At 41.9% G+C, this 24,482-nt stretch overlaps 1 protein-coding gene across 4 annotated transcripts in view; it reads right to left on the reverse strand.

Moving 5' to 3' along the window:
- The window catches only part of rpap1 (RNA polymerase II associated protein 1), a 91,558-nt gene that overhangs the window by 51,228 nt on the left and 15,848 nt on the right, over positions 1 to 24,482 (reverse strand). For all 4 annotated transcript variants that reach the window (XM_043698200.1, XM_043698201.1, XM_043698198.1 and 1 more), the window contains exons 5-7: positions 23,409 to 23,589; positions 22,770 to 22,910; positions 18,942 to 19,127 (exon numbers count right to left, since the gene is read on the reverse strand). In XM_043698200.1, coding sequence (XP_043554135.1) covers positions 18,942 to 19,127; positions 22,770 to 22,910; positions 23,409 to 23,589 — 508 coding nt within the window. The remainder of the gene's footprint in view (positions 1 to 18,941; positions 19,128 to 22,769; positions 22,911 to 23,408; positions 23,590 to 24,482) is intronic.

The raw sequence follows: 24,482 nt of genomic DNA on the forward strand, positions 1-24,482 counted from the left end.
CCTGAGTCATAATTGAAATTCCCACCCTACATCCCTGTAACGGCCACTAGAACTAATTCATTGATTTCTACACATGCTGTTATTAATTCAGCTATATGTATCTGTTCAATTCTGGATACCACACTTAAGGAAGGATGTCAAGGGTATAGAGAGAGAGTACAAGCAAGGTTTACTGGAACAGTACCAGGGTTCAGTAACAGTGAGGCTGGAGGTGTTTCTCCTTAGAGAAAAGAAGGTGAAGTGAAAATTTGATTGAAGTTTATAAAATCATGAACTGTTTTGGTAAGGAAGGAGGTACTACCCCACCGTGGCAGAAGAGTAAGTAACCAGAAGGAACAGATTAAAAGGTGATCAGCCAAAGAACCGGAGCAACACCAGGAAACAACTTTTCCATAAAGCAAGTAATCATTTTCTGGAATACAGTGTCTGAAAGGGCTTGGCGGGCTGGGGGTAGATTCAGAAATAACTTCGAAATGAAAATTAGATAAATGCCTTATGGGAAAATATTGCCAAAGTAATGAGGATAAAGTGACCAATTAGGTAGCCGTACCAAGAGTTGACACAAGAACCATGGGTCAAACAAGCTTCTGTGCTGTACAATTCTATGAGGTATTTCCACTTACTGAATATACTGCAAACACTGTGTCCTTTATTTATGCTCCTTAATTATGACTGATATGAGAAAATACCTCTTTTAAAAGCCAATGATTTGAGTGCAAGTAATTTGATACTCATTATGCACAATGTTTGTACAGCTGTAGGTTAGAGCTGTGTTAGTCAATGGCTCTGGAGGTTGGAGCTTTGATTGGCAAATACAAGCTAACTGGTTTGTGGTCTGGTGACCAGTTATCAATGACACAGGCCTTTTCTGCCTGCCAACAACCATGTGGTTGATTCTTATGTAAGTGAATAGCTTGAAGTAAGGAACAAGATGCAAAGAAACTATCAGGTCTTTACCAGCCAGGAGCTCTCTTGCTATTCTCTACAGTAAGCAACTTCAAACCTGAAGTTTATTGTTCCTTCAACACTTTCTGTAAGCTGAGAATTTTAACTGATAAGATAGAGAGCTTTGTAATAAGTGAACCAGTTACCTTGTGCCTCCTGCAAACCAGTGGAAGCATCTGGAGAAGAACAACTAAAGTAGTACTTTGACCAGCACAAGAATCATCTCAGCAACCCTCGTGAATAGGAACCTTTGAATTGTTTTCCAGTGTTTTTCCCTCTGACCATAATCCATGTTTTTTTCCGGTGTCTGTCTTTGCATGTGTAAGGGAGAGTCTATAAGGGGATTCATGTTTTAATTTGCAATGTTAATATGCTGACAGTTTGTAACTGTTAGCTGTAGCTAGGGTCTACTTACTTGTAATAAATAATCATTCTAGTTAAGTACAGAAACCTGGTTTGTGCTTTCTGGCAGCCTGAGACTGAAAATCAGGTAAACAGAATTATTACATACAGTAGACCACTCGTACCCGCGTGGATACATTCCAAGACATACCAAGAAACCCCAAAACAGCGGATAGGTACGAATGTTCATTTAAATGGGAACCGTACCTTACCAGCAGCCTCTTGGTCCCTGGTTCTGGAACATTCCCTATAATATGCACAAACTTTGGTAAACGGGTAACTGAAACTGCAGTAACCAGACCCACAGATATGGGGTCACCTTGCATTTACAAAAAAACTTTAACTTCTGTGATGACTCCAGGAATATTGAGGCTTCATTTCCAGTGCACTACCCCAGTGAATAGCAGCATGAATTAGGATCACAATTAGGCCATTTGGCCCCTCTAGCCTGTTCAACCATTCAATTAGATTATCTGATTGTGGCTTCATTCCATATTCCTGCCGAGATGTAACCATCGACCCTCTTGTTAGTCTAGAAAATACCTCTCTCAAAGATATTCAATGATCAGATCTCAACCACTCCCTGAGGAATCTTAATATTATGGGAGATCTCTTATTTTTAAACTCTGTCCCCCAATTGTAGTTCCATAGCCTAGCTAATGTTGAAGTGTTGGAAATGCAATAGCAATGTCCCAGAAACCAATGAGACAAGAACTATCTAATCTATTAGATTAGGTAATTGACCTAGCCACACTTTTCTTGACTGAGGGACAAATATTGGGCAGGATACTAGGGAGCACTCACCTGCTGTTCTTTGAGTAGCTCCATTGTTTTGGTTTAGATGGAAAGGATTTTGGTTAAATATTACATCCAGAATGGTGGTACCCTCAGATGCTTCCCCAGTACCATATAGTCAGCATTCGCACAGAATATGCATGGGAAGCTCGAGAGCAAGACTTGAACCCAAGAACTTTGTTTTGGTCTCAGAGGTGAAGTTGTTACTCACTAAATTACTGCTGAGTTAAGTGGAATTCTCTGTGGCTAAGAACCTGCAATGTTGTCGGAGCCAAATAGAGGGAGCTTCACTGTGCATTTAATCTGCAAGATATCTTGATGCTGACACAAGATGACTGTAAGGTAAGATGTACACTTTTTCAGTGGTAACATCCTCTCCAGCAACGTACATTATAAAAGACTAGTAAGGTTTAAAGATGCACATTTTAGTGATACAAGTACTATTCATACATTATTATGATTGCGTGATTCTTGATGGAGAAGTTGCTTCTACTCAGACAGCAGAGTTGCAGATCTGTGGCACAGCAATATTATCCTAAACCCGTGGAGAACGTCTCTACAGTTAATGGCAGGGTGCCACCTCTGTATGGCTTTGAATCAATGCATGCCATCAGCACGGTATACTCCTATCTGGCATTGGCTTGGAACACTTAATACACTTTTCAATTATAAAAGTGGTTTTTGTGGTCCAGCTTTTCTTCCAAATTGGAACAATGTCTTTGTCCCTGCAATTTTGAGGTCTGTGCTCAGTCCAACACATCACAACTGTTGTGTGAAGGTCAATGTTGGGATAAATGCAAGACATAGCAGCATGTTCCTGACCCATCATGTTTTGTTCTCTCCATTAAACAGTTAGGCTAACCCAAAAAAACTACCTTTCACTCCAGTGGGTCGTGGAGCAATTTCAAGGCTATCAATCTACCCCTGCTTTGCTGCAGGAGTTCCTCAGGGTAGTGTTTCAAGATCAACCATTTCCAGCTACTGCAACAATATCTTTCCCTCAATCAGTAAATGCAGATGTTTACTAATGACTGCATAGTTTTAATTTGCAACTCCTCAAACACTGAGGTCACCTATGTCCATATGAAGCAAGGCCCAGATAATACTCAGACATGGGCTAAGTGGCAAGTAACATTTGTGCCACAGAAAGTGCTTGGAAATGACCATTTCCACGAAAGGGAACCATCGTCTCCTTGACATTCGATGTGTTACTTGGAATTCTCCACTATCTACATTCTGGGGAGTCAATTATTACCAGAATTTTGCTAGACCAGCTATTAAAATATTTTGCAGCCTGGGAAATCTGTGATAAACAACTAACCTCCTGAATTCCCAAACCCTGTGCACTGCCTATAAGGATTGGATGAAACATTCCCCACTTGCTTGAATGAGTGCAACTACAAGAACACTCAAGCACTTAACGCCAACACAAAACTCCATTTATTGGCACCGCATCCAACATGTTAAACAATCATTCCTCTACTATTGACACACAGTAGTAGCAGTGTGCACCACTTTCAAGATGCACTCCAACACCTCACCAAGGCTCCATCCACACCCCAATATCTACAGCTTAGAAGAATGAAATCAGCAGTGCATGGTGGCTCAACATTACCTTCTTGGGCACAGGTGTATATCCGGAACAAATAAAAATAACCTGCCGTATTTGGTCTCCTGTTTAGCTAGCCTAATTTAGCAGTCATTTCTTACCCTGATGTCATTAAGTTAAACTCAGGCTGGGTTGACTAGAATCTCATGAACCATTACATCATTGGTCTTAGTGTTAACTGATGTTTCAGTAACCCCAAAGACTGTAATTCTTTATATACAGTGCATCGTTCAATGGGCCTGAGAAGCTTAAATTATAAGATAAATATATTTAATTTGGTTCATATTCACTTTAGCATAAAAGATTGAGGGGTGATTTGATCAAGATGTTTAAATGGGTTTGAATCCAGCACAATCACAGCTACTAGCTTTTGGACAAACCCTTGGCACTCACTTGCAAAATACCGCAAGTTACTATTCGAAAACTGCTCCATAGTATCCTGGTCAACATTCATTCTTCAACAAATACAACAAAAAAGTAGACTAATTGGATGCTTACCTTACTTCTACTCATGACAGTAAGTTGACAGAGTATAATGTGGGAAAATGTCAAGTTATTCATTTTGGAAGGGAAATCAAAACCCATTGAGAAAAACTGCAACTCATGGGGAAGGAGGTAGTTGTGCATAAAACATAGAAAGATAGCACACAGGTACAGCATGAAGGCTAATGGAAAGCTGGCCCTTATTTCAAGGGCGTTGGAGTATAAGAGTAGGGAAGTCTTAATGCAACTGTATAAGCTGCAGGTGAGACCACATCTGGAGTACGGAGAGTAGATTTGGTCCCATTATTGAAAGAAAGATATCATTTCATTGGAGGCAGTTCAGAAATGGTTCATTAGGATGATCCGCGGTAGGCAGGGATTGTCCTGTGATCAAAGGTTAAACAGGGTGGGACCCTACTTGAAATTTAGAACAATGAGAGGTGAGCTCATTGAAACATACAGGATTCTTAAGGAGCTTGAGAGGGTAATACTAAGAGGATGTTTCCTCTCATGGGAGAGTCTAGGATGAGGGGGCATAGTCTCAGAATTAAGTGGTGCCAATTTAAGACTGAGATGAGGAGAAATTTACAAGGCTGTCTATAAGGCACAAGTCAGACGTGTGATAGAATACTCCCCACTTGCCTGGATGAGTGCAGCCTCAACAATACTCAAGAAGCTTGACACCATCTAGGACAAAGCAGCATGCTTGATTAACACCACATCCACAAGCATTCACTCCCTCCTCTACCAATGTTCAGTAGCATTAGTATATACTTTTTACAAGATGAACTCAGAAATTCACCAAAGATCACGAGACAGTACCTTCCAAACCCACGGCCACTTCCACCTAGAAGGACAAGGGCAGCAGATACGTGGGAACACCATCACCTTCAAGTTCCCCTCCAAGCCACTCATCATCCTGACTTGGAAAGATATTGATTTGGACTAGTGTGGACAAAGTTAAAAATCACACAACACAAGGTTATAGTCCAATAGGTTTATTTGGAAGCACTAACTTTCGAAGCACTGCTGCTTCATCAGGTGGGTGTGAAGCAAGACCACAAGACACAGAATATATTGCAAAAGATTACAGTGATACAATGATACATTGAACAGACCTAGATTGTTAAGTCTTCCTTCTTTTAGAATGGATTTGCTGGTTTCAGTTCTTTAATATGTAAAACCCAGTCACATTCAAGATAATTTAAGGTTTTATCACAAAAGGTGACATCTCAGCTCAGACAATGTATTAAAGGTGTGAGGTTAGAGTCTGTCTGTATCTCAATCTTGAGTCAGACTGGTTCAATTTCAAAAGTGGAATTTACAAATATTACATGGATTGACTGCCTGCTTACAGATTCTGCATTTTTTAAGCAAAATAGAATGTATCTGCATATACAAATTCACCCTATAAACTTATATGTGTGCACATGTGCAGGGGAGAAAAACTGAGAGTGAGTGAGCGAGCGTGTGATGGGGCATAAGCCTGAGAGAGGGTGTGTGCGTGGGAGGTCTCTGTGTGTACATATGAGAGAGGGTCTGTGTGAGTGAGACAGTATGTAAGAGAGTGTGTGTGTGCTTGTGTGTGAGAGAGAGTGTATACTGCAGTGGGGTCAATGTAGTGTGATATGATGCAAAGGTCCAGGTTGAGGCCATGCGCATGGGTACTGAACTTGACTATCGGCCTCTGCTCGGCCACTTTGCCTGTCCTGAAGTCCACCTTGGCGGATGGTCACCCAAAGGTCCAAGGCCGAATGTCCCTGGAAATATATTGCCATTCCTTCACTTCGCTGGGTCAAGATCCTGGAATTCCCTCCCTAATAGCATCATAGGTCAACCCACAGCAGGTGGACTGCAGCGGCTCAAGAAGGCAGCTCACCAGCAGGGCAGCACGGTGGCTCAGTGGTTAGCACTGCTGCCTCAGTGCCAAGGACCTGGGTTCAATTCCAGCCTTGGGCGACTGTCTGTGTGGAGTTTGCACATTCTCCCCGTGTCTGCCTGGGTTTCTTCTGGGTGCTCCGGTTTCCTCCCACAGTCCAAAGATACGCAAATTAGGTGAATTGGTCACAGTTGCCCAATTGCCTAAATTGCCCATAGTTCAGGGATGTATAGGCTAGATGCATTAGTTAGGGGAAATGTAGAATAATAGGGCGGGGGAGTGGGTCTGGATGGGTTACTTTTCAGAGGATCAATTGTGGGCTTGTTTCCACTATGATAATTACCACCTTCACAAGATCAATAAATGCGGGCCAGTGATGCCCAGATCCCACAAAATGAATAAATAAAAAATTTCTTCTCTCAGAGTCTTTGGCACTCCTTGCCACAGAGACCTTGCATAAATTTAAGGTTGAGGTAGATAGATTCTTGATAAATGGGGGATCAAGGGTTATGGGAAAAAGGCAAGAAAGTGGATGTAAGGAGTGTTGGATTAATTTGTTGCAGTTGTACATACTAACGAAGCAATCTTAAGGGGCCAAACAGCCTACTCCTGTTCCTGTTACTGATGGGAAGTTGCTATTTACAAATTGGCTGCTGCAATTCCTATATTACAACTGTAACTAGAATCCTTTAGGACTTAACTGGCTATAGTGTGCTTTAAGCCATCCAGAGATCTTGAAAGACACTACATAAATGTAAACATTTGCTTAGAACCTAATATACTTTAAAAAAAACCTCAGATTGAGAATTGATGGATTATTGCAGAATACAATTACTACAAATTTACAAATTGACTGAAACAGGCCATTTGAGCCTGCTCCACAATTATTGATCTGTTTGTTTCAATTCCACATGCCCATCTACTTCTTTGAATCCTTTGTCCAACTAAAAATCTATCTATCTCCATCTTAAAAATATTCAAAGAACCCACCTTCTGACATAGACCTCCAAAAATCATGTCTATTCTTAAGGGCAACCTCTTACTGTAAAACAGTGTCCCTGGTTTTGGACACACCCATAAGAGGAAAGCTTCCATATCCATTTTGTCAAGACCATTTAGGATCTAATATGCTACAATCAAGTCACCCTCCCCCTTCTAAACTCCAGTGAAAGCAAGCCCAACCTGTCCAACCAATCCTCATTAAACAACTCCCTCATTCCAGATATTAATCTAGTAAGCCTCCCCTGAACCACCTCTAATGCATTTATATCATTCCTTAAATAAGAAGGGCAAAACTGCACTCAAAAGGCAGTCTGGAAAACTGAAGCATAATTTTCTATTCAATTCTTCTCGTAATGGAGGATAACATTGGATTAGCCTTCTCAAATACTTGCTATATGTTCATACCACCATTTTGTGACTCATACAGTAGAGCACCTTGATCCCTCTGCTTCTTGGAAATCTGCAGTGAGTCTCAGTCTAGGCCAAGCAATGTGCTGAACCTGCACGATATAAGAGCTGGTGGATCCCACTGTAGTTCACAGTGACCACATCTGCTGCAAGAGTTGGTTGTTTGAGGAACTCCAGCTCAGATTTGATGAGCTGGAGTCTGAACTTCAAACATCACGGAGAGGGAGTTATCTGGACACTGTGTTTCAAGCGGCAATCACAGCCTTAATTATCTCGAATTCGGTCAGTGGTCAGGTATAGGAGTGTGTGACTACCAATAAGGCAATAGAGAGATCCAGGAGGTAGTGCTGAAGGAGGTTGAGGTTGCAAAGCAGATTTGACATTCTTGTTTCCTGTGTGGACGAGTGTGGGGCTGTATGGAGATGTATTGATGGGCAAAATGTTAGCAAATTGAGTATAATGTGGGAAAATGCAAAGTTGTTCATTTTGGAAGGGAGAACAAAAGAACACTATTATTTAAACAAAGAAAAGCTGCAGTAAACTGCAACACAAAGGGACTTGGAGATACTTATGCACAAAACACAGAAAGCTAGCACACAGATACAGCAGGTAACCAGGAAGGCTAATGGAACGTTGGCCCTTACTTCAAGAGGACTGGAGTATTAGAGTAGGGAAGTCTTAATGCAACAGTGCAAGGTACTGGTGAGACCACATCTTCAGTACTGTGAGCAGTTTTGGACCCCCTATTTAAAGAAAGATATCATTTCATTGGAGACAGTTCAGAGAAGATTCACTTAGACGATCCCCAGTATGGAGACATATGAGCAGAGATTAAACAGGTTGGGACCCTCCTCACTGGAGTTTAGAATGTGAGGTGATCTCACTGAAACATACAGAATTCTTATGGGACTTGAAGAGTAAATGCGGAGAGAATGTTTCCCTCCACCGGAGAATCTAGGACTAGAGAGCATAGTCTCAGAATATAGGGATGCTAGTTTCAGACCAAAATGAGAAGGAATTTCTTCTCTCAAGGGTTGAGTTTCTTTGGAACTCTTTGGCACAGAGCGCTATGCAGGCAGGGTCCTTATGTATATTTCAGGTTGAGATAGATTCTTGATCAGCAAAGGAATCGAGGGTTATGGGAAAAGGTAGGTATGTGAGCATAAGGAGTGTCAGATCAGCCACGATCCTATTGAATGGCGGAGTTGGCCTCTTATGGTTAAGTATTAATCTGTTTTTTGATCATTTGTACCAAAATGCAAAACTGAATAATATGACGTGTGTAATATACACAGTAAGTCTAACAAGTTGGGTAACAAATGTTTCAACGTGGTTATTTCAAACTGAGATAGCCACACAAAAAAAAAGAAAAACTTAATACTCCCAGCTGAACCAAAGATGACACCTGTTTTGGAACATTGAGGTTGACATAATCTCACAATTACATATTCTACCCAAAACAGGCCAATTGCACCCCCAATAGATCATGGACATCAATGGCTGTGGTGCTGCATATTAATCTCGCACCCTCAAGAATGGAAACATTTACTGCATTTGTAGTCCTAGTTGATATCCAAGGTCCCAAGGAAAGGATTGCAATGAACTCTGATGTTCTGCACTATCAAATGGGCTGCTTGCACTGACTAAACTCTCATCAGATTAACTATCAGTTGGGTATGGTGCAGAAGGAGAGGGTGAAGGGTAACTGCAGGGAGACCAATTAAAGATTAACATCTGGACATGAACTGCCCCTATGCAGAGGACCAAGAAAAAGACTAACTGGGATGCTGGAAACCTAAAACAAAATGAGAAATCCTGCAGAAGCTCAGCAGTCTGGCAGCATCTCACAAACAGAGTCAGAGATGTACAACATGGAAACAGACCCTTCAGTCTAACCCGTCCATGCCGACCAGATATCCCAATCCAATCTCGTCCCACCTGCCAGCACCCTGCCCATATCCCTCCAAATCCTTCCTATTCATATTCCCATCCAAATGCCTCTTAAATGTTGCAATTGTACCAGCCTCCACCACATCCTCTGGCAGCTCATTCCATACACGTACCATCCTCTGCATGAAACAATTGCCCCTTAGGTCTCTTTTATATCTTTCCCCTCTCACCCTAAACCTATGCCCTCTCGTTCTGAACTCCCCGACTCCAGGGAAAAGACTTTGTCTATTTATCCTATCCATGCCCCTCATCATTTTATAAACCTCTATAAGGTCACCCCTCAACCTCCGAATCTCCAGGGAAAACTGCCCCAGCCTGTTTAGCCTCTCCCTGTAGCACAAATCCTCCAACCTTGGCAACATTCTTGTAAATATTTTCTGAACCCTTTTCAGGTTTCACAACATCTTTCCGATAGGAAGGAGACTAGAATTGGACGTAATTGGCCGAACCAATGTCCTGTACAGCCGCAACATGACCTCCCAACTCCTGTACTCAATGCTCTCACCAATAAAGGAAAGCATACCAAAAGCCTTCCTCACTATCCTATCTACCTGCGACTCCACTTTCAGGGAGATATGAACCTGTACTCCAAGGTCTCTTTGTTCAACAACACTCCCTAAGACCTTACCATTAAGTGTATAAGTCCTGCTAAGATTTGCTTTCCCAAAATGCAACACCTCGCATTTATCCAAATTAAACTCCATCTGCCACTTCTCAGCCCATTGGCCCATCTGATCAAGATCCCGTTGTAATGTGAGGTAACCTTCTTCGTTGTTCACTACACCTCCAATTTTGGTCTCATCTGCAAACTTACTAACTATACCTCTTATGCTCACATCCAAGTCATTTATATAAACGATGAAAAGCAGAGGACCCAGCACTGATCCTTGTGGCACTCCCCTGGTCACAGGCCTCCAGACTGAAAAACAACCCTCCACCACCACCCTCTGTCTTCCACCTTTGAGCCAGTTCTGTATCCAAATGGCTAGTTCTCCCTGTATTCCATGAGGTATAACCTTGCTAATCAGTCTCCCATGGGAAACCTTGTCGAAAGCCTTACTGAAGTCCATATAGATCACATCTGCCGCTTTGCCCTCATCATTCCTCTTTGTTACTACTCCAAAAGCCTCAATCAAGTTTGTGAGACATGATTTCCCTCGCTCAAAACCATGTTGACTATCATCTGTGGAAAGAAAGCAGAGTTAACGTTTCAGGTCCAGAACTGAAAGAGGGTTACTGGACTCAAAGCATTAACCCTGCTTTCTCTTCACAGATTCTGCCAGACCTGAGCTTCTCCCCAGTAATTTCTGCTTTTCTGTCTGAGAATTTACTGCACATGTCAATATTAGCCTTCTGCCTGTGTTAGTTTTTATTCATTGTAGATCAGGGAAAGCCCTGGTTCCTGTTTAGCATGGTTTCTACGTGAGGTCATTTTTTTGTAAACCCGAGACTAATAGCTTGCAGCTTTGTTCTTCAAGATTTCAGCAATGCATTCATGCCGTAGGTTGGCAGTTCTTTATTACCTGGTAATATGGATTGGAATCTTTCCAATCTTTTTTTTCATTCCGGAGAAGATTCTCTCTAAATAATTACTGACCATGCTTAATGCTTTAAATGAGCTGTAATGATCTCAGCACAGCAATGAATGCAGATGAGGCAGCCAGAATTTTAAGAACAAGGCATGAATTAGTGAGGACTGCAGATACTAGAAGCCAGTGTCAATAGATGTCAAGCTGGTAAAGCATAGCAGGTCAGACAGCATCTGAGGACCAGGAAAGTCAACATTTCAGGCCAAACCCTTTGTCAGGACTGAAATGTCTGCTCTTTAGCCCTCATGTAACACTTGAGGTCCAATTGAAATGGAACGGGGATGGGGTCGGGGGGGGGGGGGGGGGGGGAGGGGTAAATGTTTTCTGTAAAATTTTAGTTACGACGTGCAACTCACCTTTTCAATATGCAGCACCTTTACATTATTTATACAGCAATGCAAGGTAAAGTCACCATAGTCTAGAAGACCACAGGACTGGTCTCTCTCATCTAATGATGAGTTTTAACCTGAGGATCACCACGTCTTGGGCGAGGGACAGCCATCTTGGTAACCTCAGCTGATGTGGAATCAAACCCACTCTGTTGGTGACACTCTGCATCACTATGAAGCCAACTGAATCCAGGCTTATATGACAGTGCAATAATGAGGGAAAGCTGAACATTTAAAGGTACCAGTCTCCACTTGAAACCTTACACTCTGCCAGTCTGCCCAGGTGAACATAAATTACTTTGTGGCATTATTCCTTCCTAATATTTTGGACAATGTTTATACACCAATCATGATCACTGAATCAGATTATCAGGTCATTACCACTGTCTGTGGAAGCTTGCTATACCAGAATTGGCTGTCAGGTTTATCATATTACATCAGTAACTGACTAGAAGAAATCACATCAAAATCAAAGCTTCAAATGATTTTCATCAGCTGTTGAAATGATCTGAAGTTGTAAATGTGCTGCATAAATGAAAGGTTTGTTTTGGTTTTTCCTTTGTATAAACACACTATGTGACTGAACACATTGAGTCATACATTCTAGTTAGGATGGAATGTTCAACAAATCTCCTGTAACTTTGAGAAAGAGGAACAACCTGCAATCCAAGTAGCCTCATCTCAACAACACTTGGCCATCATCACATTTCAACTTCCATCACACCTTACAGCAGCGTGCATCAGTCAAAAGTACTGCAATTCAGTGCAGACCACAGCTATTTCCACACTGTTCGTTACTGACATCTCATCATCAGCAATAAATAGGAAATGTTCCATTTACAGAACTTCAGGAGGTTCAAAGATTCAATGCCTTGACTACATTCTAATGCAGCAAGGGATTTATCCATGGAATCAATTCCTGCACTGATTGCTAGCAGAAAAATGGTGACTATTGTGGTTTTCACCAAATCCAGTGCTTAAATTTTGAAAAGAGCACATAATGAGTGGTCATATGCAGGAGGGAACCAAAGTCAATGAAAGGAGTTGGTGCTTTATACGCTCAAAATATAAAAAGATGGAACTGCCTAACAGGACAATAAGCCAGGCAATTTCTCATATTATGGTCAAGGAGCTAAGGTGCTGACAAAAAGTTTGACAGGATTTCAATTGGGAACTATTCACTTAGTGATCGAAGCAATGTTTGCCAGGTGGATCTCACAGAATATGAGGGGCTGTTAACCTGGTGCAATAGGGGAGTCCTAGCTGACAGATATAAACAGGAGATTAACGTGTCGGGCAGGCCTCCGTGCTTACACAGAGCCGTAGGGCAGGCTGGGTGCTGGCTTTTCCTTGTCGAATTGCGGGTTGGTTATTGAGGGAGTCGTCAATTTGCACGAAGTTCACCACAGCTATCCGTTCCATTGTCTGCCCTGACAGGCTGCACCTGTTCCAGCAGGGGTTACTCGTCAGGCGCTATGCAATAGCAGTGCAGCCGCAGCCACCAAGATGTCTTTTACACTCGCAAATCCCACTGAGGTGTTTTATAATGAAGCTAACGTGAAACAAGTTGACTGGAAGCTTTGGTATTCTCCTTGCCCACGTACTCACATTGCAAGTACTAAAACCTGTGGTCCTAACAGTGTGTGATGAAGAAGGTGCACAAACAAAATATTGTGTGTGCCATAATTCTGTCACAGTGAATGCTCCTGGCTGACAAAGCAATGGCTCTGGATGAATTAGACTTAACAGCTGCATAGGCTAATCTGGACAAAGCCAATGTTGAACTGTCAGCAGCATCCGGTAAGATAGAACGGGCAGAGGCCTTGCTTAGGATAGAAACTAAAGAAGCAATCATAAACGTGCTGGAGTAACTTGGCTATTGGGATAATCTGTTTCATGAAGCTGACTGTTTGATCTTCATTTTGGAAGGAAATACACTCTGTACAGTTAAATTGCCTGAAGTATATAACAACCAAAAGAAAATATATAAACAGGAGTGTCAGGGATTCTGCTCACTCTAGGAACCAGCTCTGTGTTAACTGGGTCAGTGTCTTGTAGTATATATATGTAAATAAAAGGCAACTCAGCGATGGGATACCAGCCTTCGTGGAGTTATTTCAGTGATGGTTAGGCAGTGATGTATTATAATCATACACGCATAAATGTTGAAATTATCTCATAGATTCGGCAATTAGCGAGACCAGAATAATGCTCAGCTGTAGAGCTCACTAACCACAAATCCCCACACAGTGGTCTGCCAAATCATTTATCAGGTGAAACTCAGTTAAGTTCTCATTAATACTAAGCTAAGCAGAGGGGTGGCTCTTTGTAGCTTCCTTAGCCAGGATGTGATGAGTGAATGAAGCAAGAATGTTCAAGATTAACTGTTAGTCAACCTCCTTCCCTTCATGATTCACAATGGCATACTTTGAGAAAGCATAAGACATTTGATAGAGAAGTATATAGAACAGACTTCATTCAGGTACAACACACGATCAACCTAACTATACACTGAGAGTGGCTTTCGGTTTCTGATTTTATCCTTCAAACCTTCAAGATAACTGTTAAAAACTAGGCCCCATCATGTTCCTTATTTTTTTCCAAATCTAAGACATGCTTTCAGACATACCTGTTCCTGAATCCTTTAAAATCCGTCTGTGAACAGACATAATTGTTTACTTCAAACATACATTTCTCAAATAAAAGTCTTCCAAACTTAATTGCTCAAGTCCAATGTCGTGTAGATGTATTAACCATTAGTCGTCCGTACAGTATTAATGGAGCCCACCACCCACGTTCATTACTAATGTTATGCCTTAATCACTTCAGTCATTACTATCACTTATGCACAACTACTTTTCATATATAATGTTCAAACACTAAAAGCCTTAGACAAGCCATGATTTTTCTCAAGGTCATCTATCTTGGAAAGCTCAGAATTCCAAAGTACAAAGAAGTTTGATTATTAACCCTCAATTATCCAAGGATGTACAACATACAACTCTCCTGTCTATCCAGTACAGAGGCGGATGGGAACTGGACAGGACCTTAGCCAAAGGTTTCAAGTCAAGATTGATTTCTGTACACCTCCAAAATAGTGCAATCTCTTTTCTCTTCTCTGTCCCGTACCCTATGGATTTTTTTTTTCAGAAGCCTCAATCTTCTCCTCACACAATGCCCAAAGGCAAAGGGAGGTGCTGTCATCCATCAAAGGTTCACGCATTAAAGCAGCACTATCCACTATTGGTTCTTCATGCATTCTGGTACCAGGAGCCTGCAGACACTGGCCACTGGCCACATCATCTACACAAATTAGAGAGACCCCAATTCAGCCTCTTCTGATTACAGGGATTCATTCATACTGGAATGTTCAACTGTGAAATTTCTCACCTCACAACTGCTCACAAGTTGTGACTGCTGCTCTCCCATTTGAGTTTGTCCAAATTTAAGCCACATTTACCTATAACCCCTGTGTTCATTGTCCTGCATTGGCTGCTGGATAACGCCATAAATTCTATCCTGTATCTGATGGCGTGAAATGTCCTTCATCATCTTCTCAATCATCCTTCTCGCAGTCTTTGACACAGTGGATGACATCAGTCAATTCAAATTCCAATTCCTCCCTCCACCCTGACCCTGGTAGGTGGGACTGCACTCGGCTGGCTCCATTCTTATGTCATTGCAGTCAAAGAACCATTTGTAATGACTTCTCTTCCTGTTCCTGCTCAGCACCGACATTCTCCCCAACTGAAAATACAGCATCATTTTCCACATGAATGCTGGTGACACCAAAATCCATTTCATCACCATCTTCCTTCATTCATTCTGTCTGACTGAGCACACTACTTCTGACTTCTTCTAGTAGGATAAGCAGCAACTGCCTCTGGTTAAATGGGGAAGACCAAAGCCTCTGTCTTTAGTCCCTCGTACAAACTAAATTCCTGAGCTAGCAATCCTATAATTCTTCCTAGCAATTAGGGCGAACAGACTGATCTTGATCTTGGTGTCATTTTTGATTCCAAGGAAAACTCCTGACCACACTCCCATGCTAAGATCATCTACTTCCACTTCTATAATATTGTCCTGTCTCAGCTCAGTGGTGAAACCCTCATCCCTGGTTTTGTTACCTCTAGATTTAATTAATCCAAAAGATTCATGATCACCATCTTCCACTCCCCATAAACCCACAACCATCCAAAACTCTGCTGCCTGTTCACTGCCTGAATGCTAACTCCCACTCTGTGCTTTAGTGTCCTGCACAGACTCCTTCCCTGACAACACTTCCTGAACATTAACATTTCGACCATTGTATACAAATGCCTCCACGGCTTTGCCCCTCCCAATCTCTGTAACCTCCTCCAGCCCAACAAACATCTGAGATATCCACACTCCTCCCAATTTTAGCATTAATAAATGTTACTATTTTAAATAAATGTGCCCTTGTTGCCGAGCCCCCAATTTCGGAAACTTCCTTTTGAAACTCAGAAATGTTACATGCCAGAAAGGTCTTTGTTTATTTTGTGGCTGAATAACCCAGCTACCCATCCTAATCTCATTTCCCAGCATCTGGTCCGTGGTCTTCTAAGTTAAAGTGCTTCACACGCAGAGCCAGGATCCTTATAAATGAGTTGAAGGTTCCCACCAACTAAACCCCTCTGCCTCTCCCTTTTAAGGTGCCCTGTGGAATCTAGTTCTTTGACAAAATTTCAGTCACCTGCCCCAACTGTATCATAATGTGGGTTCATTATCAAATTTTGTCTGATGATACATGTGTTATGCAGCTAGGGATATTTACTATAATAAGGTTGCTGCTGGCATTGCCCTTTTCCACTCATGTGGGCATTGGAACCTATTGTAGCAATCTATCCTGAGAAAGACCAGCACAGGTCAATTTGGAATCTTGCTGGGTGTTCTGGGTCAGTCCCACTCTGGGAAGTACAGATATTCGCTGAAACTTCAAGAACCATAGAATTATAATGTAGAATTCAAGAACCCTATAGCTGAGCTCACTGCTAAGTAAAGTCTACATACAAGAAAAGCCTCCAAAAACAAAAAGTAATTTGAGCACAGGTTACATTACAAAATCAGGAACAGGACTGCAGGCTTGCTGGCTGGACACCCAAGTGTCAGGATCTTCTGTAGCGTTATTATTAACTACTTGATACCCTCAGCAATATCGTTCATTCTAATTGATTTTAGCAAGACTGGCCCGATCAATACCCATCAGTGTCTCAACCTCACAGTTCCAACTCTGGGGACAAACTAGCTTGACATGGTTATAACACTATAGCTAATGTTTAAAATATTGGTCTGAGCCCCAAAACACTGGCAGGTGATGAGCAAACACTGACATAGAGAAACCTGAAACTACAGCAACCCTACTGCTTGAATCAGACACTGCTGGGAATGGAAACTCTGCTATGTCTTAACCAAACATTAGTGGCAGAATTTTAACAGGAATTACCAACACTCATGGCAAAATCTTGCCTTTACAGAACATCTTTAACATGATAAAAATGTCTCTAGACATTGTGCAGAAGCAACATCAGACAAAATATGGCACAGAGTCACACAAGGAAATATTAGAAGTGAACGAATCCTTGTTCATAGGTGGAACAGCTTGAAGGAGAAAAGAGGTGTTTACATGAAGAAAGCTTTAAGGAGGAAATTCCAGACATTATGTCCAAGGCAGCTGAATCATAATGATAGAGCAAAACAAAAGGGAATGCATTCGAGCCCAGATGGATGCAGGGATGCAGAGGGCTGTAAGACTCAGAGATTACAGAGCAAAATGAAAAACTGTGAATGAGGAGCAGAGTTTTAAAAACAAGACAATGCTTGAGTGGAAGTATATCTAAAGGCTCAGTATGATGGGCAAACATGACTCCATGCAACCTCAGACAGAGTTTTCAATGGGGAGGAAAATGAGTAATGATGGATTAAATTTGAGGCCTGGACCATTTCATGGCTATCAGTTTCTATAAGTAGTGAAAATACTCTTTACAGCTATTTCTGGGCACACTGCATTTTGTCAGAATTTTGAGCGCACTCCAGACATGTACTTTCCTTTTTTATGAGCTGAAAGCTCCCACAATTACTTGTACCAATTGCAGGTCATTCGAGTTGGGATATTAGCTGTGAGGCATCTCAGAAGTTAAGAGGTTTCATCTGTGCTTCCTTCTACATGTAAAACACATATCTTTTATAGTCTTGCTTATCAATACAACAGTAGCACTGGTGCCCTAGGTTGTGTTCAAACCTGAGCCATCACATTTCTCTTAGTAGCATGAGTTAAACATACACAGAGATATCAAGTTGAGTTTATGCACTTGGCTGCAACTTCGACATAAATGAAATAAAACTTTCAAGATTATGAAGGGCATTTTAGAGAGCTGGCTCAAGTGAAAGAAACAAGTTGAAAATTAGGAATACAGCATGTTGTCAAAAGGAACTATTTTAAAATACATAAAAAGGGTAAAAGCTATCAGGTAAAGTCACTGGAACTCATGGAGAAGGACCATTAGCCACCCTGCCTAAATGAATGCAGCTCCAAAAGCATCCAGGAAAAAATAGTCCATTTATCCATATCAATTACCACCTTCAGTATTCATTCCCTTCCCACAAGCACAAAGGAGTGTCTATGTGTATCACTGACAAACTGCACTGCAGTAACTCATCAAGGCTCCTTCAACTGCACCTCCTAAATCAGTGACTGCTAACATCTAGAAGAACACGGGCAGCAGATACATAGGAACGTCACCAACCGCAAGCTCCGCTCCAAGCCACTCACCCTCCTGAATTGGAATTGTATCAACTTGTCTTTGTTTATCGCAATGTCAAAACCCTCAAACTCACTCCTAGACAGCATTGTGTGCATTGTTGCCCAACAGAATGCAGCAATTCAATGCTGCAGGTCACCCCCATCCTCCCAAAGGCAATTAGCAATGGGCGTCAATGCTAGACCAGCCAGTGCTGCTCAGAATGTGTGAATGTATAAACTGGCAAAAAAATAATTTAACTGAAGACAAATAGTCAAATGTGAAAACTGGGACATGGCCATTTCAGAAGAGATGTAATTGAGCAGCAGGTTGCAAAATCCTACTGCATTGTTTCTTATTCTTCATATTATTTTACACGGAGCTGGTTCCTGACTGTACAGTTGGAAGGGCGTTTCCAACTATCCTAAGACTGTGATTTGACCACCGGGGTGTCTGTTGATATAATGCTATCAGCTGAATTCATTTTCTGTGGCACATATGTTGTGTCTAATTTTAACTCTGTGTAAGTGAATGAGTTTCAAGCGAGTTCAGATTTTGTCCTGGAATTGAGTAACATTACAGTACCTTTCCATCCAATTGCATTACTCATAAATCACTCCAACTCTCAGATACTTGATGTATCATCCCAAACTCCCCATCATCTAAAACATCCACCTTTAGATGCTGCATTCTGAGGGACAATGTCAAGCTCAGGGTTAGGTGGGTTTTTACCTGTAGGCTTCTGATCCATTGGTTCTTCCTTGGCTGGGTTGGTCTTAGATTCTCTAGCTAAACGAGAATGTATCTGATCCTCTTCGTGGGTCTTCTCTGTTTCACATGATTCCATTTTATCTTTGGTGTCTTCACTGCAACTCACTCCAGATTTCCTTGATTTTAGAAAAGCAACCAAACTTGGATCTAGTTAAACAGGAAGTGGAGGGACAAAATGAAGTTAATCACATGCCTGCAGGAGGAAGGACAAGTCACTTGTTTGCTTTTGTAATGAAACAAATGATGTTGTTTTCTGGTGTTTTTACTCTTAACATAATGTCAGTAAGTGGGAGCTGTAGCAGTCACAGTCAGAAACTGCCAAGCATCTTCACGAATGAACTGTGTCAAGATTTAAAACTGAAATAGCACAGTGCACAGCCCAATGAACTAACTACAGATGGCCATGTCCAATACACAATAAACAAAAATCAGTACCCAAACATCAAAGAGCAATGCTGCAATGAGCAAATAGCATCACGTAATGTCCAATGAATAAATAGTGTTCAAACACAATTCCCACTAATAAACTGCATCAAAATGTAATAGAGCCATAGAGATGTACAACATGGAAACAGACCCTTCGGTCCCACCCGTCCATGCCGACCAGATATCCCAACCCAATCTAGTCCCACTCTTCACTGTCCACTACACCTCCAATTTTGGTGTCGCCTGCAAACTTACTAACTGTACCTCTTATGCTCGCATCCAAATCATTTATGTAATACTCAATGACTAACAACATACATTGGCCATCAGTGAACAAATCGCACCAATGTGATATGCCTAGTGAATAAATAATCTCATCACAAAATCTAATGTCCAATGAAGCTGAAACATATGATAATCAATTAATAAATCTCAAAAAGTTATAAACTAATGAAAAATTGTTCTTCTGTCATTATGTATTAAAAACTATCACTGCCACATGTAATTCCAGTCCAATAAACAAGTAACAACATCAGTGTCACCAGTATTATACATATAGCTCTCTGAAAGAATTAACCAGCAATAAAGGAACACTGCAGCCTTCTGAACCCAATAGTGAGTTCAACAGTTTCACAGCTCGAGCATCTTCTCCCATTTTCCTACCCAACACAACAGTTACCAACCCATAATAGAGTCATAGAGCTGTACAGCACAGAAACAGACCCTTCAGTCCAACCCGTCCATTCCGACCAGATATGCTAACCTAACCTACTCCCATTTGCCAGCACTAGGCCCATATCCCTCTAAATCCTTCCTCTTCATATACCCATCCAGATGCCTTTCAAATACTGTCTTTGCAGCAGCCTCAACCACTTCCTCTGGCAGCTCATTCCATACACGTACCATGCTCTGTGTGAAAAAGTTGCCCTTTAGGTCCCTTTTAAATCTTTCCCATCTCACACTAAATCTATGCCTTCTAGTTCTGCACTCCCATACCCCAGGGAAAAGACCTTGTCTATTTATCCTATTCTTGACCCTCATGATTTTATAAACCTCTATAAGGTCACCCCTCAGCCTCCGACACTCCAGGGAAAACAGCCTCAGCCTATTCAACCTCTTCCTACAGGTCAAACTCTCGAACCCCGGCAACATTCTTGCCAATCTTTTCTGAACTCTTTCAAGTTTCACAACATCCTTCCAATACGAAGACGACCAGAATTGCACACAATATTCCAGAAGTCCTAACCAATGTCCTGTACAGCTGCAACTGACCTCCCAACTCCTGTACTCGATGCCCTAACCAATAAAGGAGAGCATACTAAAAGTCTTCTTCACTATCCTACCTACCTGCAACTCTATTTTCAAGGAACTATGAACCTGCACTCCAAGCTCTCTTTGCTCAGCAACACTCCCCAGGACTTATACACTTAAAAGTAAGTCCTGCTTTGATTTGTTTTGCCAAAATGCAGCACCTCGCATTTATCTAAAATAAACTCCATCTGCCACTCCTCAGCCATTGGCCCATCGGATCAAGACACCTTGTACTCTGAGGTGACCTTTTTCGCTGTCCACGACACCTCCAATTTTGGTGTCATCTGCAAACTTACTAATTACACCTCTTATGTTCACATCCAAATCATTTACATAGATGATGAAAAACAATAGCAGCTATTCATTCCTCTGTCTGCACAACTCTCTCTCTCTCTCTGGCATCCATCTCACCCCTACTACCCCCAACCCCATCTTCAGGAATATATAGCAATGTTTTTCTAGCCAGAGAAAGGTCACTGGATCAAAACTAACTCTGCTTTCTCTCCACAGATGCTACCATACCTGCCAACTTTCTCCAGCAATTTATGTTTTTGTTTATTTTGAAGTGACCTGTTCAGAGATGTTATTATACACCTCTAAAGCAGTGGGACTATGTGTGCCCTTCTTTATTTTGTACATCTCAATCACATCCCTCTCAATCTCCTCTGCACCAAGGAAAACAACCCCAGTCTCTCCGATCTCTCTTCACAAGTGAAACTCTCCAGTCCAGGCAACATCCTGGTGAATCTCATTTGAACCCTCTCTAGCACTATCACATCCTTCCTGTAATGTGGATTGCCCTTGCAATGGTGGTGACAGGCGACCTTGTTGAACCACAGCAGTCCTCAGTAAAGACATACACATTGCTGCTGCAGAAAGAGTTCCAGGATTTTAATCCAACAACAGCAAGGAAACAACAACATAGTTCCAAGTCAGGAAAGTGAATGGCTTGGAGAGGATGCAGTGGATGTCCCCATATATCTGCTGTCTTTGTCCTTCTTGATCGTAAAGGTCTCTAATTTAGAAGGAGTCAAAGGAGTCTTGGTGATTTATTACAGAGCATCTTGCAGATGGTACACACTGCTGCCCCTGTATGCCAGTGGTGAAGGGAGCAACTGTTCAAGCTAGTGGATGAGGTAATGATCTAGTGGGTTGTTTGTCCAGGATGGTGGCAAGCTTTTCAGGTGCTTTTGAAGCTGCACTCATCCAGGCAAGTAGGAAGTATCCATCACACTCCTGACTTTAGCCTTGTAGATAGGGAACAGGGTTTAGGGAGTCAGGAGGGGAGGTCCACATCACTAAATCCCACCCTCTGACCTGCTTTGACCTGGCCATTGTATTCATTCAGTAACTTTGCGAGCACATAGGATTATATTCATTCAGTAACTTTGCGAGCACATAGGATTACATATATCATTGTTCAGTGCCTTTCATACATGACAAGGTATCACCATCAAAAAGCCCCACGTTTGACTCCTTTCGTGCTTAGTTAGTTGGTTAATATCAGACAAGGTAGTAGTAGTAGAACAAAACAGAACTTAGGGCAACAGAGGGAAAGATTGACTTACATTAATATAATGCTTTTCATTACCTCAGGATACCTCAAAGTATTTTATAGCCAATTAAGTGCATTTTACATAAAATCACTGTTGTAATTTAGGAAACACAACAGACAGTGCATGCAAAGCAAGCTCTTAAACAACAATGAGATAATGACTGGACAATTGGTTCAGGCATAAATATGGGCCAGAATTCACTAAACTTAGTTTGTGAGTTGCAGCAGCAGGCAGTTTGGCCTTTGCATTTGGTCAAAGGAGGTATGAGATAAAGGCAGGTGCAGAAGACGTCTGTTTTTGACTGTCATTCGATGATCCATACCAGATAGTAGGGAAAATGATACCCTTCACAGGGGAATACTAAGACAGTGACATTGTTGGACACTCAGCACTTATCGATTTCATGCCTTGAGGAGGAGAGGAGAAAGCTGGAGAAAGAAACTGGAATGAAGAAAGCCAAGTTTTAGCGGTTTAATGCAGTGATACAGTTACTCACCTAAGCGAGCCAGCAAATTATTGCGTTCCTCCTCAATCTCCTCTTTAGACATGGCCCGCAGTCTAGCGACATTCTCCTCATGAATCCTTTGTAATTCTTGAGGGCTTAATTCCCCACCTAGTCTCTCTCCAGATCCACTATCTGCAACCAGTTAAAGATGAAATATCATAATCCATACAAAAACAAACTCTCTCAATTAGGCTCTAACAAACTTCACAATCAGTTTCAGAAGTACTCCATTCAGCCCCACGTGTCTGTTCTGTCATTCCATGAGATCATGACCAAACTGTACCTTGACTTAACGGAAATTTTCAGCAGGTGTACCTGCACACTTCCAATTTAAACTGGGCCCACAATGATCAACCAGGGGCATAGCTCTCTCACTCTGTCTCTGTTAATTCTGTTCATCGTATTGCTGAAGCAGTCATATTGGTGAGTTGCCCAGTCTAAGATATAGGGCTTTCACAGAACAGACTGTCCCCTGCTGTTGCTGTCAGAGGATTCAATCTCAGGAGCAGTCTAAGCACTCCTGCCATCCCATGAGAGGATTCAGAGCTGAGAATGGCCCAGACTCACTTGCTATTCCTACTTAATTCCTCAACATGCCTACAATAATAAAGGCTTTTCCCACAAATTCACCTGATGATTGCTCCTTTTCCGATATCTCTATAACTCGAGTTGGAGCTGATCTTTGCTCCTGTGGGATCCCAGTTGGGGGAGTGACCCCACTCAAAGAAGGCATTGCCCGAGTCGCTTCGGATGCCTTCTTTGCAGCAAGCTTCTGGGCAAAGATACTTTTCTTTCCTGAAATCAGCTTCACCTGTTACAAAATAAAAAGACAAACACACAACAAGCATGTTAGGTACTTGTGCAATACTGACAATTAATCAAGGTTCCTCATGGGAGACTGATTAGCAAGGTTAGATCTCATGGAATACAGGGAGAACTAGCCATTTGGATACAGAACTGGCTCAAAGGTAGAAGACCGAGGGTGGTGGTGGTGGAGGGTTGTTTTTAAGTCTGGAGGCCTGTGACCAGTGCAGTGCCACAAGGATCGCTGCTGGGCCCTCTACTTTTTGTCATTTTTATAAATGATTTGGATGCAAGCATAAGAGGTACAGTTAGTAAGTTTGCAGATGACACCAAAATTGGAGGTGTAGTGAACAGCGAAGAAGGTTACCTCAGATTGCAAAAGGATCTGGACCAGATGGGCCAATGGGCTGAGAAGTGGCAGATGGAGTTTAATTCCGATAAATGCGAGGTGCTGCATTTTGGGAAAGCAAATCTTAGCAGGACTTATACACTTAATGGTAAGATCCTAGGGAGTGTTGTTGAACAAAGAGACCTTGGAGTGCAGGTTCATAGCTCCTTGAAAGTGGAGTCGCAGGTAGATAGGATAGTGAAGGCAGCATTGGATATGCTTTCCTTTATTGGTCAGAGTATTGAGTACAGGAGTTGGGAGGTCATGTTGCGGCTGTACAGGACATTGGTTAGGTCAATTTTTGGAATATTGCGTGCAATTCTGGTCGCCTTCCTATCGGAAAGATATTGTGAAACTTGAAAGGGTTCAGAAAAGATTTACAAGGATGCTGCCAGGGTTGGAGGATCTGCGCTACAGGGAGAGGCTGAACAGGCTGGGGCTGTTTTCCCTGGAGCATCGGAGGCTGAGGGGTGACCTTATAGAGGTTTACAAAATTATGAGGGGCATGGATA

The sequence above is a fragment of the Chiloscyllium plagiosum genome, chromosome 10 (genome assembly GCF_004010195.1).
Source record: "Chiloscyllium plagiosum isolate BGI_BamShark_2017 chromosome 10, ASM401019v2, whole genome shotgun sequence".
Lineage (NCBI taxonomy): Eukaryota > Metazoa > Chordata > Chondrichthyes > Orectolobiformes > Hemiscylliidae > Chiloscyllium > Chiloscyllium plagiosum.